This window comes from Mustelus asterias, chromosome 25 (assembly GCF_964213995.1).
Source record: "Mustelus asterias chromosome 25, sMusAst1.hap1.1, whole genome shotgun sequence".
NCBI classification, from domain to species: domain Eukaryota; kingdom Metazoa; phylum Chordata; class Chondrichthyes; order Carcharhiniformes; family Triakidae; genus Mustelus; species Mustelus asterias.
Window position 1 is genome coordinate 30,213,980 of NC_135825.1, and position 17,516 is coordinate 30,231,495.

The 17,516-nt window shown below is 39.2% G+C and overlaps 1 protein-coding gene across 6 annotated transcripts in view; it reads right to left on the reverse strand.

Moving 5' to 3' along the window:
- LOC144511875 (bromodomain and PHD finger-containing protein 3-like) overlaps positions 1 to 17,516 on the reverse strand; it is a 64,963-nt gene that overhangs the window by 15,184 nt on the left and 32,263 nt on the right. For all 6 annotated transcript variants that reach the window (XM_078242289.1, XM_078242293.1, XM_078242292.1 and 3 more), the window contains 5 exons: positions 12,781 to 12,937; positions 10,511 to 10,642; positions 9,328 to 9,456; positions 6,956 to 7,268; positions 3,425 to 3,691 (listed from right to left, as the gene is read on the reverse strand). In XM_078242289.1, coding sequence (XP_078098415.1) covers positions 3,425 to 3,691; positions 6,956 to 7,268; positions 9,328 to 9,456; positions 10,511 to 10,642; positions 12,781 to 12,937 — 998 coding nt within the window. The remainder of the gene's footprint in view (positions 1 to 3,424; positions 3,692 to 6,955; positions 7,269 to 9,327; positions 9,457 to 10,510; positions 10,643 to 12,780; positions 12,938 to 17,516) is intronic.

Sequence of the window (17,516 nt, forward strand, 5' to 3'; positions counted from 1 at the left end):
TGCACATGCCAGGACTCACTGTTCATACCCATACTCTCTCCATAGCCTGGCACACCAACTGAACATTTACTGAGAAAGAAATTCACAAGAAAACTATTTTCACAACAGTTAAAGCAAAAAAGTGTTATTTTTTGGTACCAATATCAAAGATAAAAGTATAAACTGCAACCTTTACTGAATTAATTTCAGTAAAAGTAATGGACACTGGATTTAAGGGATTGGTTAATTTATTACATGATGACACATAAAACTTTAAATAAATACAAAAATTGAGTCATTATTTTACATACTATATCCTAAACAATACAGCAACTGTCTTTTAATTTGTTTGTTTTTGCCCAATAAGTAACGGCTACTCATTTCAACATCAACAACCTTTGCAAGGTCTGCACTATGAATCAAGTTTGGAAGATGGTTTTAAATAAAGTTCTGAATTTAAAATATTTATTCAATAGATTTTACTCGAAATACACTGCATACAGTACAGATATACTTAAAGTCATATATTTCTTTTCCTCTATTAAAAAATCCGGCACCCTGTAAATTGGTGGCAAAGAACTATTTATTTTCCATGAATCAAACAAAAATAGGGGTTATAGTTTGAGGATAAGGGGTAAACCTTTTAGAACTGAGGTGAGGGGAAATTTCTTCACCCAGAGGGTGGTGAATGTGAGGAATTCACTACCACAGAATATAGTTGAGGCCAAAACGTTGTCTGATTTCAAGAAGAAATTAGATATAGCTCTTGGGCTAAAAGGATCAAGGGATTTGGAGGAAAGGGCGGGGGAGTGGGAAATAAAGATATTGAATTCAATGATCAGCCATGATCAAAATGAATGGCGGAGCAGGCTCGAAGGGCCGAATGGCCTACTCCTGCTTTTAGTTTCTAAGTAACTAAAATAAAACCATGAAAGTGCTCCACATGAACTGTTTTATCACGATGATGGAAACTAAGAGGCTCATAGGTTCATTTTTCTTCAATGACTACATCTGACTGCCTCTTAAGAGATTATGGGCACGATCTTACCAGCTCGCTGCAAAAAATCAGGTTCGCTTCCAGTTTCTTGTCTCATGCAATCTTATTGGCCCCGTTTTGCCGGCGAGATCGGCTTCATGCCCAGAAAGGGAGCAAAGCCAATTTAAATGTTTTACATGTCATTAGCGAGTCTGGTCTCACTTGCACTTACCTCCTTGCTGATGAGAATCACAGCTGATCTCCACCAGTGGAGACCAGATGTGATGGCCTTGCCGGGGTAGGGGGTGAAATTGGAGGCCACCAAAGCCCCTGGGCAGTCCGGGGCATGGCTAGGCAGTGCTAGCCTGGCAGTGGCCACCAGGCACTACGCATGAGGCATCATAACTGTGCCAGGGACAGTGCTAAGAGAGTGGGGTCTGAGTGGGAGTGGAGCATGTGGGGGAATGGGGGGGGGGGGGGTGCTTTGCAAGGGGTAATATGCAAGGGGCATGATCGGTGGGGGTGGTGAAGTGAGGGTGGGCGCAGGGTAGGCCACGGAGGAGGTTGTGACGGTGGACCCAATGGGAGGATCTCAATGCCAGCAACCGGAGCTTAGGCTCCGCCTCCCCCCCACCAAACTGGCAAGAATTACACTTCTGCTCAAAAAAGTGAGAGTGTCATAAGATTGCATTTTCAAACTCACCCAAAAAAACAAGTCTGAAACTCTTTCCTTTTCCCGCTCGTTCAGCACTTAGAATATTTTTTGTAAGATTGCGCCCTCTGTCTTTATTACCCAATTCAGAATATTAATCAACCGCTGCATTAAAAACACTGTCTGACATCAGTCCTCTCATTAGTTTTGAAATTTGTTCTCGAACTTCGTTCTAAAGCTTTTACTACACAGGTGCCGGGATTCTGTGGTGTACCAACAGCAAAACAGTGTTTGCTGTCACTACACCTCCAAAACTGACAGCAACTTCTGGAATCCGCACTTGCACATAAACGTTGAAATTCAGAAATTGCTGTCGGTGATTCTGGGCCATAGGGTGCACTAATGGCCCCCCCCAGACAAAAATCAATTAGAAATTACAGAACACCTGAGTATTTATCCTTGTACACTATTAGTCTCAATGTAAAGATCCTTGAAAAAAAATTCCGCCTTGTCAAATGAGGTTTAACTGGGGCTAGATTTTACTGGGTTACTGGGTGCTCAGAGATCAATAGGTATCAAATTTGTGAAAAGTTGGGGGCAGGAGACTAGGTGGCAGGAAGGCCACTCACAGAATTGTACATGCTCCCTGCCTTCAAACCCGCAAGTGGGAACAATCCAGTCCTGGATTTTAATTATAGAAACATAGAAAAACTACAGCACAAAACAGGCTCTTCGACCCCACAAGTTGTGCCGAACATACCCCTACCTTCTAGGCCTACCTATAACCCTCCATCCTATTAAGTCCCATGTACTCATCCAGAGGTCTCTTAAAAGACCCTACTGAGTTTGCCTCCACCACCACTGACGGCAGCCGATTCCACTCGCCCACCACCCTCTGTGTGAAAAACTTCCCCCTAACATTTCCTACTGTGCATGTTACTTCCTTTCCTGTACCTACCCCCCAGCACCTTAAACCTGTGTCCTCTCGTAGCAGCCATTTTCACCCTGGGAAAAAGCCTCTGAGAGTCCACCTGATCTATGCCTCTCAACATTTTATATGCCTCTATTAGGTCACCTCTCATCTTACGTCTCTTCAAGGAGAAAAGACCGAGCTCCCTCAGCCTATCCTCATAAGGCATGCCACTCAATCCAGGCAACATCCTTGTAAATCTCCTCTGCACCCTTTCAATCTTTTCCACATCCTTCCTGTAATGAGGCGACTAGAACTGAGCACAGTACTCCAAGTGGGGTCTGACAAGGGTCTTATATAGCTGCATCATTATCCCCGGACTCCAAAACTCAATCCCTCGATTGATAAAGGCCAGCACACCATACGCCTTCTTAACCACCTCCTCCACCTGTGGGGCCGATTTTAGAGTCCTAATTATGCATTGTGAAATGTCATACTTTTCCATTGAAAGAAAACAATTATTGGGATTTTTTTAAATCATAAAGTTTGATTATGTTTCAGCTTCTACCTTAATCCCATGTGTATGTTCTAATCATTTTTTTTAGCTTCCCGGTGCAATTAAAAGTAAAGGATAATCAGCTAATTTACTTTCTGGCTTGTTATATGTGAGAATTCTTAATTGTGATTGGCTGCTTACCCCAATTAATGAAATCAGGCATCCAGCAGCAGTGGAGATCTCTTTGATTTTGTGCTAGATTTAAATGATCAAGAATGGGGAAATCCATGCCATACAGAGATCACTTAATCTATGTGGACATCTTTCTTCAAGATCACAGTAAACATCATCACTTTGCAGTCACTACAAGATCAGCACCATAGAGATTATGTATAGTTAAATACCACAAACCTCTCTCAGCACTATCCTCGTGGCTTTCCGTCAGTGGTTTTCCATTATCCTCCTTCGACAATTCAGAGTAATTGCCATTATGCAGGTGCTGCTGTTGAGCCAGTTTATGCCTGATGCTGTTGATTTCTCTTCTCAATAATCTTACTCGCTTTGATCTAGCGCCACTTGACTTCATGGTGCATGTTATGTCCAATTTATCTAGCAACTCTTTGAGCTGGTCCTCCAGCGACATATGGGCTCTGTTCTCTGGTATCAGCATGTTATCCACTGAAGAACAAATCAAAACATAAAATGAATCCAAAAATTCCCCATGGGCAGCAATTGATGTTGTGCTTTTAATTTTCTTGGTCTGGTTTGCATTAGGATTAAAATACATGAAAGGATCATGGAAATATTGAAACCAACATAACATTCTGACATTCACAATTATGAATTTATTATGTTAACGTTTTGACCCCAGTTAGTGCATATGTTTACTAAATGTAAATGATCAGTAATTATGTAAATATTAAAATTTAACAATAATATCCCACTGCATTGCAAAATCTACATTGATCCACAAACTGAAGTTATAACCAAATATGTTTAAATTCTAAATTAATTAAAATTTCAAATCATATTATTCTAATGAATAGTTCACAAAAATTACAGCTCTGGTTATTAAATATACAAATGAGGTTAACAGCCAATATTTAATGCATTATATGCAAAACTCTGTGGATTAACATTAATACATTTCAGTATCAAATTGTAAGCAATGGGCAAAGTTTATCAATATAAACACCAAATGACTGAAAACGTGCGATGTTTAAATTAAATATAATTACATCACATTCAATGTAATAGGTTTGACTGATGATGAAAGTTGGGGATTAACAAGCACATGATGACACATTCATCCAAGGTGTTCATTTTCAAAAAATCAAATGCAACCATACATTAATAGTTAAACAGAATGGATTACGGTTGGGATGGATTAGATTGTCTAGAAATGAAATTAATGCTATTATTTATAAACTTGATATGTAATAGTTTGAGGTATTCTAGTCACTGTTTTAAGTAGCATGAACAATTTGAACATTTTTCCCTTTACTGTTAGAGCCAGCAGAATAGCTTCTACAAAGAGCTGCTATTCTTTCTGGATATTATAGCACTGACCTCCAGCTCATTGTTTTTGCTTTACCTTCAGTGCTGTGGAATTTTAGCTGCTTTATAAACGAGTATGCTCCACAGCACTGACAGCCAAGACAACCAGACCTGTTTCTATGTCACTTCACTCCAAAAATGAAAATTAATTGTTTCAAACATTTAAATCTCAACATCTAATTTTTAAAATTAATTCTGCTTCAGTTTTAATGCAATTTTCAAACAATGAGCCTTACATTCAGTACATTTTAAACTCCACATAAAACAATTTCTGACATCAACTCAATTATACTAGGATACAATACGCTACTAAACAAGAAATTTAACATCGGAAACTTAAAGCCCAAGCGTCATTTAAAAATCATTCCATGCCATCATCCACAGCTACTTTTGCAAGTTCCTCCAACCATAAATGGCAACTCTCGCTTTCTATTCTTCTGACACTGACCTCTGCCTCAACCCCACTTCCACTTCAATGGCACAGACTTCATCCACCTTGGCTCTACAGTCTAGAACATTCTCCCTCCATCACTTCCCCTTGTGATCTCTCACCCAGTCTTCAAAAGCTTCCACACACAAATTACTTTGACCATGTCTTCATGAGCGTTTAATTATGACGACCCATATTTTAAGGACAATTGTCTTAAAGGTACATTCCTGTTGCAAACTTTTACATTGAGTTTAAAAGTCTTCTTTTTCAAAATTGAAGTATAGGCAGACAACATGGCACCTTTCTGTGTTAGTTCAAACCCTTGTAGGAATGGTATCTCTAGAGCTAGCTACGAAGAGGCATTAAAGTGCAAAAGACTCTTCCAGGGATGTCCACTGAATTTTCTAAAACATATGAAAATCCTTTTTACTTCCGAGGAAACAGGAAGGGACTTCAAAGGATCACAATGTAATTGATTTCTTTGCCTGGTGAAACAATTATTCCTTGAAATTTAACATAGCAACCATTTTTGTGTTTTTTTGAACTCTATAAAGGAGTCTGCATCATCTTGGCGAGGCAGAGTACATACAGAACCCACAGGAATAACTCTAAATACATTAAAGGGGTTTTCTCTTTGCCACTGAGAATCAAAAAGGAAGGTTATCCAGAAATTAACTGTTGTTCGGCTGAGAATAATCTAGACAATCTTCAAGTGGCAAAACCAGTGAGGAACAAGGATCCTTCTCTCTCTCCCAAAACCTGCATGGCCGGCTGAGTCCAGCTGAAAAGGGCAAATACCAACTAGTCGACTGCAGAAACCATAGCAACTGTTAAACTGAACCTCAATTTGCAACCCCTTCACTCTAGAAAGAAGGAATTCAAACAACAGGCCCACAATGTTATCTCACACAGAGACTGATTAGAAATCTCATCTTTAAAGTATCTTTTTTCCTTTATCAGCATTTTGATCTTTGTATCTGTATTTTAGTTAATAATTTTAAGTCTCTTTCATCAGCAGTTTCGGTATTAACTAACCTTTATCTTGTTTAAAATTAAAGCTTGCCTGTTGGGTTATTTCTAAATTTAACCGTTCAAATTAAAAAAGTGAGCTAAATGCATTAGTTTATGGACCACTTTGAGGAAATGCCTTTTACATGGTCATGACTTTTAATTTGGTGCCTATTCAATACATTATTCTGTATGCTTATGTTTTTTTGGGTATACCTCTTACTCCTGAGGATAATGTGAAAAATAATGGGTGACCAAACTACTGCAAAGAGAGAACTATGGGAACAGGGAGAACATATGACTTTAAAAGGGAATTAAAATATGTAGTGCAGCTCATGTTTTATGGGTATAAAGTTCTGCCTTTCATAAACCTGTTACCATGATTAAATAAATGCTCATAGCTTGTAAATTGCAGTAAAAGAAAAAATAAATCTGAGAAGGTTACATGGGTAAGATGGCTATGGAGGGATATGGGCCAAATGCGGGCAATTGGGATTAGTTTAGGGTTTTTTTAAAAAAAGGGCAGCATGAACAAGTTGGGCCGAAGGGCCTGTTTCCATGCTGTAAACCTCTATGACTCTATAAGGTAATCTTTTTCTAACATTTGTTATATGTAATCAAAAATAGGATAACCCAAATTTCTAATTTGAGTCAAAAAAGCATGACAAAGTTTATCCCTGTAAGGACTGATTAAATGTGCAACGCCACACACATAACGTGCAGTTTGCTGTTAGCAATATTAACTGAAAGTGCATTATTCGACTAAAGAAATAGAGCAATGCAATTTCATTTTTGAATATTAACCATCTTTACCAAACATCGGGGATAATTTACGGAATGTTTTTTGAATCCATCAACTGAAAATCTTGGTTCTCCGCACTTTCCAGTCAAATAACAAAAGGAAATATTATCCTCCCACCACCAATCTGTACTGTCAGAATACCTACCATCCTCCCAGGAGAAGCGGTAGAAGTTTGCCAAATTTGGTGATTCAGGTAGATGCATTCCAGTTTCATAGTCATACCCAATGTTTTCAGCTTGTCGTCGAGCACACCTCAATATGGAACCTCCAATATCTCTCAATCGCACTGCTGCCCGGTAGAATATAGTTTCCTTAGCATTGTACTTCATACAGTTGTTTATGACCAGGTTAAAATCCGTTTCAAACTCATCAAGGGTTTTGTAACAATGAGTTTCTAGCTTTTTCCTCATGGTGGAAAAGTCCATAGGATGTGTAATAAACTCTAAATAATCTGGAACCTTGAAAAACAAAAGCATTAATAATGAGTAGTCCTCTTCCACTCCTCCCAAAAACACTACATACTGAAGAGCTCACCATCGAGACCTCTTTTAAATAATGGGATCCTGTGTGTTTTATTTATAGATTCCTTTTAAATTTTAAGTAGTGAACTTACTGCGGTAAAGACCTTCCAAATTAGTGCATTCAATATTGTTTGTGCGCTTAATAGTGTTATCAGCTATTCCATTTGACTGTAATTTTCAACAAAATGATGAACAAGATTACATTGAGTTGATCATATTTTGTGATCATTTCACATGTGCCAAAGATAGAACTCTCTTCAAACAGAGGTAATGTATTCAGTGATTAATCAACAGATTCTAAATCATGTGGAATGACTGAATCCACACCGAGAATCATAGAATCTCTAGTGCAGAAAGAGGCCATTCGGCTCATTGAACCTGCACTGACAACAATCCCACCCAGGTTCTACCCCTGTAGCCCCTGCTAATCTCCCTGACACTATGGGGCAATTGAGCATGGCCAGTCAACCTAACTCGCACGTCTTTGGACTGTGGGAGGAAACTGGAGCACCCGGAGGAAACCCACGCAGACACGGGGAGAACGTGCAGACCATGGGGAGAACGTGCAGACCACGGGGAGAACGTGCAGACCACGGGGAGAACGTGCAAACTCCACAGTCATCCAAGGCCGAGGTCCCTGGCGCTGTGAAACAACAGTGTTAACCACTGTGCTACCGTGCCACCCACACCTACCTAACTTAAGCATGATTTTGATGTACGTACAGGATTCAAATGATTAAATATAAAAAGTTAAACCATACATAATATTCTGAGAAAAATTAATTAAGTAAAGGAAGTGATTTCCTGGAAGTGGAATGGGTGGGAGCAGAAATTTGGACAAAGATGCTAAACTCCTACCAATTAGATTTCCCAGCAAGAAGTGTATTGTTTATTCCCTCCCCAACAGCACTGTGGGTCTAGCTGCAACATACAGATTGCAGCAGTTCAACAAGGTAGCTCACCAGCACCTTCTCAAGGGCAATTAGGGATGAGCAGTAAATGCTGGTCTTTCCAGCAATGTCCAGTCTATAAATAAAAACAATTCAAATAACCAAAATAGGTCATCTAAACATTTTCCATAATTTAATCCAAGACCCAAAAACCTATGCAGTTGGTGGCTGATTGAACAACCCTTATTGCCACATTCAAAATAAAATTATTCATGATTCATACCAGCAACACTAAAACTGCTGGCAATGTTTCACACCAGGACCTCAGGGTGTACTGTGGAATGTAGTTATTCCACATAACCACTTCACATGGAGTCTATTATGTGCATGACTTGCGTATTATGTATATCCATGGCCAGAAAAATCAATAAAGGTTTGGGCTCATTATTCTGGTGGACAGAAATCAAACCATATGAAAGATATGTGTCCAAAACAAGCAATCTAGGCTGTACTGTTTACCTAAACTCACATTCAATGAGTAAAATCCAACTGGGGATTGGGGGTAAACAGTGAAGGAAGCAGGGGAAAATGAAAAGGGGCTGAAGCACCAAACAATCTAAATTTATTCAATAAAAAATATTTAAAGTGTGTAAATTTACAACAGACAAATTCATTACTTTCATTTGAAAATGTAACTAAAAATATTTGCTATCGACACTAGTGATAAATATATATTACCCGCACACTGGTTAAGAACATAAGAGATAGGAGCAGCAGTCGACCATTCTGCTGCTCGCCTCTGCTTCATCATTCAATAAGATCCTGGCTGATCTTTTACCTCAGCTCCACACCTTTCCCATGCCCCTTCATTCCCCAAGAGCGCAAAAGTCTATATATCTCAGTCTTGAAGATAATTAACGCTGGAGCATCCACAACCCTCTGGTGGAGACAATTCCAAAGATTCACAACCAAGAAATTACTCCATCTCTAAATGATTATTAGTCCCTTAACCTGAGGTTCTGCCCTGGTGTCATAGCCTCCCTAGCCAAGGGAAACAACCTCCCTGTGTCAAGCCCTTTCAGAATCTTCTATGTTTCAAGCCTTACCTCTTTGAGGCTTACAGGTTGTGCAAATATATTTGCTTGATCTCTTTCTTGAAGTTGATCCAAAATTTGTCTCAAAAACACAATAAATGGTGTAAGTTGCAATTCCAAGGCAACTTGTTGAACTTTAACCTGCAAAATGTCAAAGAATACAAGTACGTTCACAATACTGGTATACAATGATGTGACAAAGATGGTCAAAATTGTAGTTAAATAAAAAGAAACAAGCATTTGCTTTACTTAATTCTTCAACAGTCTCAATAGCAGGAAACACCAAGATGTTTTTTTCAATGGCAAGTTTACTGCATTGCAACCCACACCCTGCATTATGTGAATTCATCACTGAGACATTCAGGGAACCATACAAAATACAGGACAAAATAAACTTTAATCATGTCCCATTGTAATCAACTGCACGAGAATGCTATCAGAAGGATGACCAGGCGAAAGGAAATAAATAACAACAGTTGGGAGTTCACTTTCACTTCTCTCCGATCCTGGTAACGGTCGTTATGTGGTAGGACACCAGCCATAACAACCGTTACCATGGTTTTACTAGTCTTGTGTCTTGCCGGTCCTTTGTGACACATCCATATCTTTTGTCAGGATTATTGGCTGCATTCTGATCACACTATTTTCCCATTAAATTGTTTGTTTCCACTGTATTCAAATACATTATTTTAGTTGCACTAAAGTTCAGTTTTAAATGTCACATATTGGTCTCCCTCTGATGAAAACTGAGAGTGGAATTGAATCATTGCAAAGAGAATATTGCTTCTTAGTTATAGCTATCATATACATTCTATCAAATCACAAAACAATTCTAATACCCCTCACACTAGAGAACTTATTTTGTCCGTTACTATGTTACACAAAACAGAAAAAGACTACAGGTCGATGGGAAAATGCAGCTGCGATTGCAATGCACATATTTATAATGTGATGGTAGTGTAATTTTTTTGAAAATATGCTATTTTAAAACAAACAATTTCAATCATATCATGGCTAAGAGTTCATGTGCAAGCTGAAATGAAATCAGTAACATGTTTTTTATAAACATATTTACAATTTTTACTACCTTTAATGCACAAGTGAAATCTTTCCCCAATAGTAGTGTGCCACATGAAACCCTCAAATAAAGTAAGCATTGCTATTTGCATCACGATATCAATTTTAAAACAATTACCTCTTCCCTTTTGAGCTTCTCTCTTTTGCGAATCAACTCAACAAGCAACCGAGCCCTTTCCAAGTCATGGCGTAGTTTCTGCCAGTACTTCAACTGTTCTTTTACAGCACTGTTTTTTTCGTCCTGTTCTTTCTGTGAAGTGAGTTTAATATTGTTACTATGTGTATTTTGCTAAATCAGTGATGAACCTTTACCACTCTAAAATGCATCAACAAGGTGGCCAATGAATATGAGAAACATGGATGAAATTTGCACGGCTAAAGTGAATAAATGTCAATCTCAAAGCTTCAAATTCATACTATATTTGTGAAGGTTGGAAATATGTCTGATTCTAAAGAACATATCATGAAAATATGAATACAAGGTAAAATATTTTAAGATTGAGCCATAACCTTTTAGCTGACCAATTAGGTTGATAACAAGTCAACTTGAGCTACTAGCCTTGTGCAAGTGAAAGACGAAGGAAAGACAATATTTCAGTAATACTTTGCCAAAGATTTAATTAATAAATGTTGTTTCCAGGGTAGAAAAGCTTGAGCAGCAATGGCATTGTTACGAGCAGGGACAAACTTCGGCAATCATACCATTTATTCATGGAACGATACTAGAACTGAACACCAAGGGAGATCAATGATCTGGTATCTTCACAATCTGGTTCAATCAGCCACGTGTACTCGGAAATGTCAGAACTGTGGCAGGAAAGCCCCGTCGCAGTAACTCAACCAAACAGCTGGCACAAAATGGCAGGACTCCATATTTTCATCAGAAGACCAAAATGCTAGACAGCATCATAGGTTATATAGAGAAAGACAAAATTACTCTTAAGGTTTACCTCCGAGCAATTTTCACTGAAGGTAGTTAAGGTTTATACAGCACAAAGACGGCATGTACAAGGGGCCAAAATGATTTTGGATTTTTTAGTTTTGTAAAGAGTTCCACAAAATTGTGTAGAAAGTTCTAAATTGGGATGTTATACCTTGAGACTTGTTCAAAAAAAAAATCCAATTAGCTTTCCTAAAGATCCACAGGCTTTTCTAATCTACTGATGAACAATAGTCTCAGGCAGACATAATTAAATAATGCTTGGTATTTATTAAGTGGAAAGATGTTGAGAACAATCCATGATACTGGGTTGTAGGTAACAAGTTGCTGTGACCAAGCAAATGTAGGGATGTAGTCTTGATGTCCATTTAACTGAGCAAAAGGTGCCACACTGTTCGAAATTGAGAGTCAGGGTGAGATTATTGCTGGCTGTCAACCTTTAATCACTCTCTTCTTGGATTGCAAGTCACCCCGGTTTGTATGGTGGCTATTAAAGTAACTAATGTTGATAACAGAGTTAAGAAAGAGATGGGAGTAGATTGTTTCCCCGGGTTTTATTTAATAGTTTGTAATTGTTTGCAGTTTTGAAACTATTGTATAACATTACAATGAGCAATGAATAAGGTACACATTGCATCTAATATGTTATGGACATAGGTGGCTCAGCCATGTATGGCATGTAGTACATAACACAGCAAGTGAAGCAGCCAGCTTCATCTGCTGCAATGTGCATTTCTTCAAATCAAATTCTGTTAACCTTGTGGTGAGTGGTACTGATGATTGAACACTTCATTGTTGAGAGCCTCTGATGGTTTGAAAGCCACTTGTCTGCCTGAAAGAATGCTCATTGTCATATGACTAATCAGAATCTGAAGATTCCCTGATTCACTTTACCAGTTGAATCATTAGATTCACCAGTAAAATTGATTGTCATAGGGGATGAGAATAGTGATGCACCGCTGTACACAATCACCACAGCCTTTTCATCAAATTTGTGCCCACAAAAAATATCACCAAAAGACTGAGCAAAAATTAAACTGTTAAAAAAATTGTAAATCACATTCGATAAAAATGCAATAGTATAAAACAATAACTTACTCATACCTATACCAATTGTCTTTTGCACAATCCATTTGTTTTTACTGCTTCAGGAATTTCTAAATTTGACATATTAATGACTATTTTTCAAGAAGCTAATTGAAGTCATCTATTATCACAATAATATTGGCCATTAATCGACTTACTGCAACTTTTATAGTACAATGATAGGCACACACAGGATACATTTCACATAAAAAATTTAATTTTCCCACAATACACAATAGAATAAAAAATACACATGCTTACTTTCCGAACATTATTTATCTACATTTATCAAAAAAAGTTCCCAACATTTAATAAACATAAAAGTAAATGTAAATCAGTAACTCAGTTGAAGAACCTTTTACCTGTTCTGCATTTCTTTGAGTCTGCAAATGTGAGTGCAATCGCCGAAGTAAAGGGACACCATTCCGTGACTGCCTTTTCAACATCCAGTAATTGTGCAGCCTTTGCATGAACTGGGTTTTCCTCTGAATTGATAACCGATTGCAGATTTTATTTAACCTGATCAAAAAAAAGCAGGATTCTCAATTACAAAAACTACAGGTTGCACTTTTCATAAAATCAAAATTAAGACTAATTACAAAACTAACGTATATTTGATAATCAGAGAAATCTTCAGCACGGTGAGAAATATCCATTGTTGTTTACTTCTATGCAATACATTAAATGACAAAAGAATACTGAGGTGGTTGAAGCTTTGAACAGTAAGGTTCGAGCTTGCTCATTGCTCAAATTTATTATCTGTCATGTGGCATTCAGTTTAGCCAAGAGACGAAAGAGCTTCATGAAATAATGAACCATTTGATTTTAGGGATGATTAAAACTGCCACAATTAGTACAATGACAAATTCAGGGTGCAAGCTTTAAATTTTTACTCAAAACCTTGTAGGGTTCATAACCTAAACATTAAAAGAGAAGGATCACGATTAATAACTTTCTCTGTAACTCAGACAGAGCAAACTTGTCAACAATAAGCAAGACAGAATGGAGATACAGATTCAGAATGATCTTATATATTATACATACACACTGGAGAAAGAGCTATGGTTCAGATGGCCCCTGTAGAACATCATTTGAATGTCAGCTATTCATTTGTACATGAAGGGTGAACCAGTAAAAATAAAAGGTGCTGTCTCAGAACTTAGACAAGTTATCCAGGAAGAGAGGTCAGGTTATTTCATTCACATACAATCATGTACTGTAGCTTTGAATACTTTGCTTCTTCAGATAATTGATTACTGCAAGATTGTCAAACAGTAATGCATTCCACTTGAACACCATTCATATCAGGAAGTAGTTTAAATGATGACCAGCTGATAAACGTAATATTTCCAGTGTGATGCCTTGGTACCTCACTTAATCTATAAGTACAGGGACATGGACTGGCCAACCACTACGAACTTCCTACTTTGTGAGCCCATTGCACAGAACAACTCCTAATTTGACTATCTTAACGTTAGGTTGGCTGATATAAGCAGTGGGAAAATATATTTTAGTGTAATAGTGCTTTGTGAATCAAAGTTGGCAGTTCCTGATTGTGTGTGAAATCTTATGAGAATTTGGCAAAGTATCAGTTCTGGTGAAAAAAACTGGCTCTCCAATTCCACTGGCCAATTTTCTCTCCAGATCTTGTCACTTTAACTGCCAAAAAACAGAATGGGCAACGTAGGGACTCTTAGAGCGAGGTACTGGCTCAACTGAGATCAGGGCACCCTTCCGATCATTGAAGAAAAAATTAAGCCCACCCCTACCTCAGAGGTATCTGTCACGTTCTCCCGTCCCCCATGATCATTGCTAGCATCCCCATCACTCAGTGGGTGCTCTCCCCTCACCATCACCATCACAAATAGATGAGACCCCCCCCCCCCCCCCCCGCCCAAATGAGGTTCCCCCAAGGATCTGCCCCTAACAGAGGTTGGTGCTTCTGGATTTGCAGTGCCAACCTGTGCCAGGGCACTGCCTGGCCATGTGCCGCTTTCTTTTGCACCTCCGGAGAATCCTTTTGGCAGGTTCACGTCTGGGAGAACCTGATGTAAATCTCGCCGACATTCGAAAATCTAACAGGGGCGAACATCTGGCAAGGGGGTATTTAATTAGATTAAAAGTAATGTAAATTAATGCAAATCACTTTCTCGCCCTCTATGGCAATGAACCCAAATGCGTCACCGGCGAGGGGCGGTGAAAATCAGATAGTGCAATCTCGCTGGCGAGATTCCCAATTTCCGGGTTTTGTTAGATCTTGAGCCCCTGCCAGAGATCTAACGGAAGGAGAGTGCGAGTTCAAGATCCATAAGTCTTGACTAGCAGGTACACCGAAAGAAGACAAAAGCAAAAATGCTGGAAATCCAAAATTAAAAACAGAAAATGCTGCAAATACTCATGCTGGAGAAAGAAGCAATGTTAATGTTTCAGGTCTGTGACCTTCGACCAGTTCAGATTAAAGGTCACATATCTTAAATGTTAACTCTCGTTTTCTCTCCACTGATGCTCCCAGATCTGCTGACTATTTCCAGCATTTTATTGTTTTTATTAAATTTAAGTCAAGCTAAATCTTTATAAAACACTGCTCAGGCCACAGCTGGAATAATGTGTTCAATTCTGAGCATTATACTTTCAAAGCCTTAGAGAAAGTGCAAAAGTGAATTACTCGTAGTCTATTGGGGGTGATCAGTTATTTGGATACTGGCAAAGCTGTGATTGTTCTTGGAGCAGAGATGGTCAAGAGGAGATCCAACAGAGGTGTAAAAATCACAAAGAGTTTTGATAAGAGTAAATAGGGAGAAAAATGCATCCAGTGGCAGAAGAGTTGCTGAACAGAAGACACAGATTTGAGATTGGTAAAAGAACGAGAAGTTACCCGAGGAAACTTTTTTTACCCAATGGGTTGTGAACTGGATTGCATTGCCTGAAAGGGTGCTGGAAGCAGGATAAGGGGGCAATGATTTAGGACTGAGATGAAAAGAAATTTATTTGCTCAAAAGTTGTGATTGATTGGAGTTCTCGACTCGAGGGTTGTGGATGCTCCATCAATGAATAGCTTTAAGGCTGCGTTAGACGGATTTTTGGTCTCTTGGGGGAATCAAGGGATATGGGAAGGAGACAGGAGAGTGGAGTTGTAGCCCAAGATCAGCCATGACTGTATCAAATAGCGAAGCAGACTTGACCGGCCATGTGGTCTACCCCTGCTCCTATTTCTAATATCTGCAAATAGTAATTTCTAAAAGGGAACTGGATAAATATTGGAAGGAAAAAATAGATTGCATGACTTTGGGGAAAGACCCGGAGAGTGTGTGGCAAGGTGGGTGCTAATTGAATACCTCTATCAAAGAGCACAATGCACCAAAGCCTCCCTCTGTCCTGGATCATTCTATGATTCCACCTTATCACTATTTGTCACTTGTACAGCAGAAGATTGTGTCAAACTTCAAAATTTTATCTTATTCCCTATACATAAATTGTGGGCTATTTTGCATATGTACTAGTATATTTGCTGATAACAGTTTGGTAACAATCTGATTTACGAGTTGATACAGCTTTCACGGTGATTCAGAGGCACTCTTCCATTTCCATTCAGTAAGTGCAGTACCCTATCACCCCTTTAGTTCAAACTAGCACTCTTCTTCACCTTAATGATAGCTGGCACGCTTCTATCTCGCCTTCCATAAAGTTCATGCTTGTATTTTTCTCCCCTCCACTCACCATCTCTTCTCTCTTTCTGTCTCTCCACACTCGATTCAGTGTACACCTCCTTCTCATTCTTAGGTCAACTTGACGATCTCTTCCACCATCCTCCAAGTTTTCAATGAGATCAAAAATACCCTCACCCACTTCTCTGTTCTAACCTGGTGCTGATATAACTGACAAATGGAGTCTGCTGCACTTGGCGAGAATTACAGATCTTGCAAGCTGTTGCACGAATTTCTATCCATAGAGACTTCCATCAATTGCAACAACATCAGTAAGAGAAGATAATAAGCAGCGCCTGGCAGACATACTGATTTTCACCTGTAAATGCATCTGCAGGTGACTATCTGCACCCCAGTCAAATGATTAACACCCAAGTATTCTTTCAAAGTTGGAGTTCATTAGGACAGGGAAAAGGCACTCTAGGGCTCCATGATGCCATACTCGGTCAGATGCTGCTTTGATGGCAAAGGAAGTCACTCTCACCTCACCTCTGGCATTCAGCTCTTTTGTCCATATTTGAATCAAGGTTGTAATGAGGTCAAGAGCAGAGTGATCCTGGTGAGCAGGTTATTGAGCATCCGTGAGCAGGTTATTGCTGAGCAAGTGCTGCTTGACAGCACAATTGATGACCCTTTCCAGAACACTGATCATCGAGAGTAAACTAGTGGGTTGGTAATTGGCTGGATTGATTTGTCCTGTTTCTTGTGTACAGGACATACCAGGGCAATTTTCCACATTGCTGGGTAGATGCTAGTGTTGTAGCTGCACTGGAACAGCTTGGCTAGGGGCATGCCAAGTTCTGGAGTACAAATCTTCAGTACTCTTGTCGGAATATGGTGAGGGCCCAACGTCTTTGCAGTATCTAATGCCTTCAGCCGTTTCTTGATATTACGTGGGGTGAATTGAATTGGCTGAAGACTGACATCTGTGATGCTGGGGACCTCCGGAGGCGGCCCAGTTGGATCATCCACTCGGTATTTCTGGCTGAAGAATGTTGCAAATGTTTTTGCCTTATCTTTTGCACTAATATGCTGGATTCCTCCATCATTGAAGATGGGGATATATGTAGAGCCTCCTCCTCCAGTGAGTTGTTTAATTGTCCACCACCAATCAGGACAACATAGTTTAGATCTAATCCTTGGTTGTGGGATTACTTAGCTCTGTTTAATATTGATACTTATGTTGTTTGGCACGCAAGTAATCCTGTTTTGGCAGCTTCATCTCATATTTAGGTATGCGTGGTGTTGTTCCTGGCATTCCCTCTTGCACTCTTTATTGAACCAGGGTTGATCCTCTGGTTTGCTGGTAATGATAGAATGAGGGATATGCCAGGCCATGAGGTTACAGGTTGTGGTTGAGTACAATTCTGCTGCTGCTGATGGCCCACATCGGG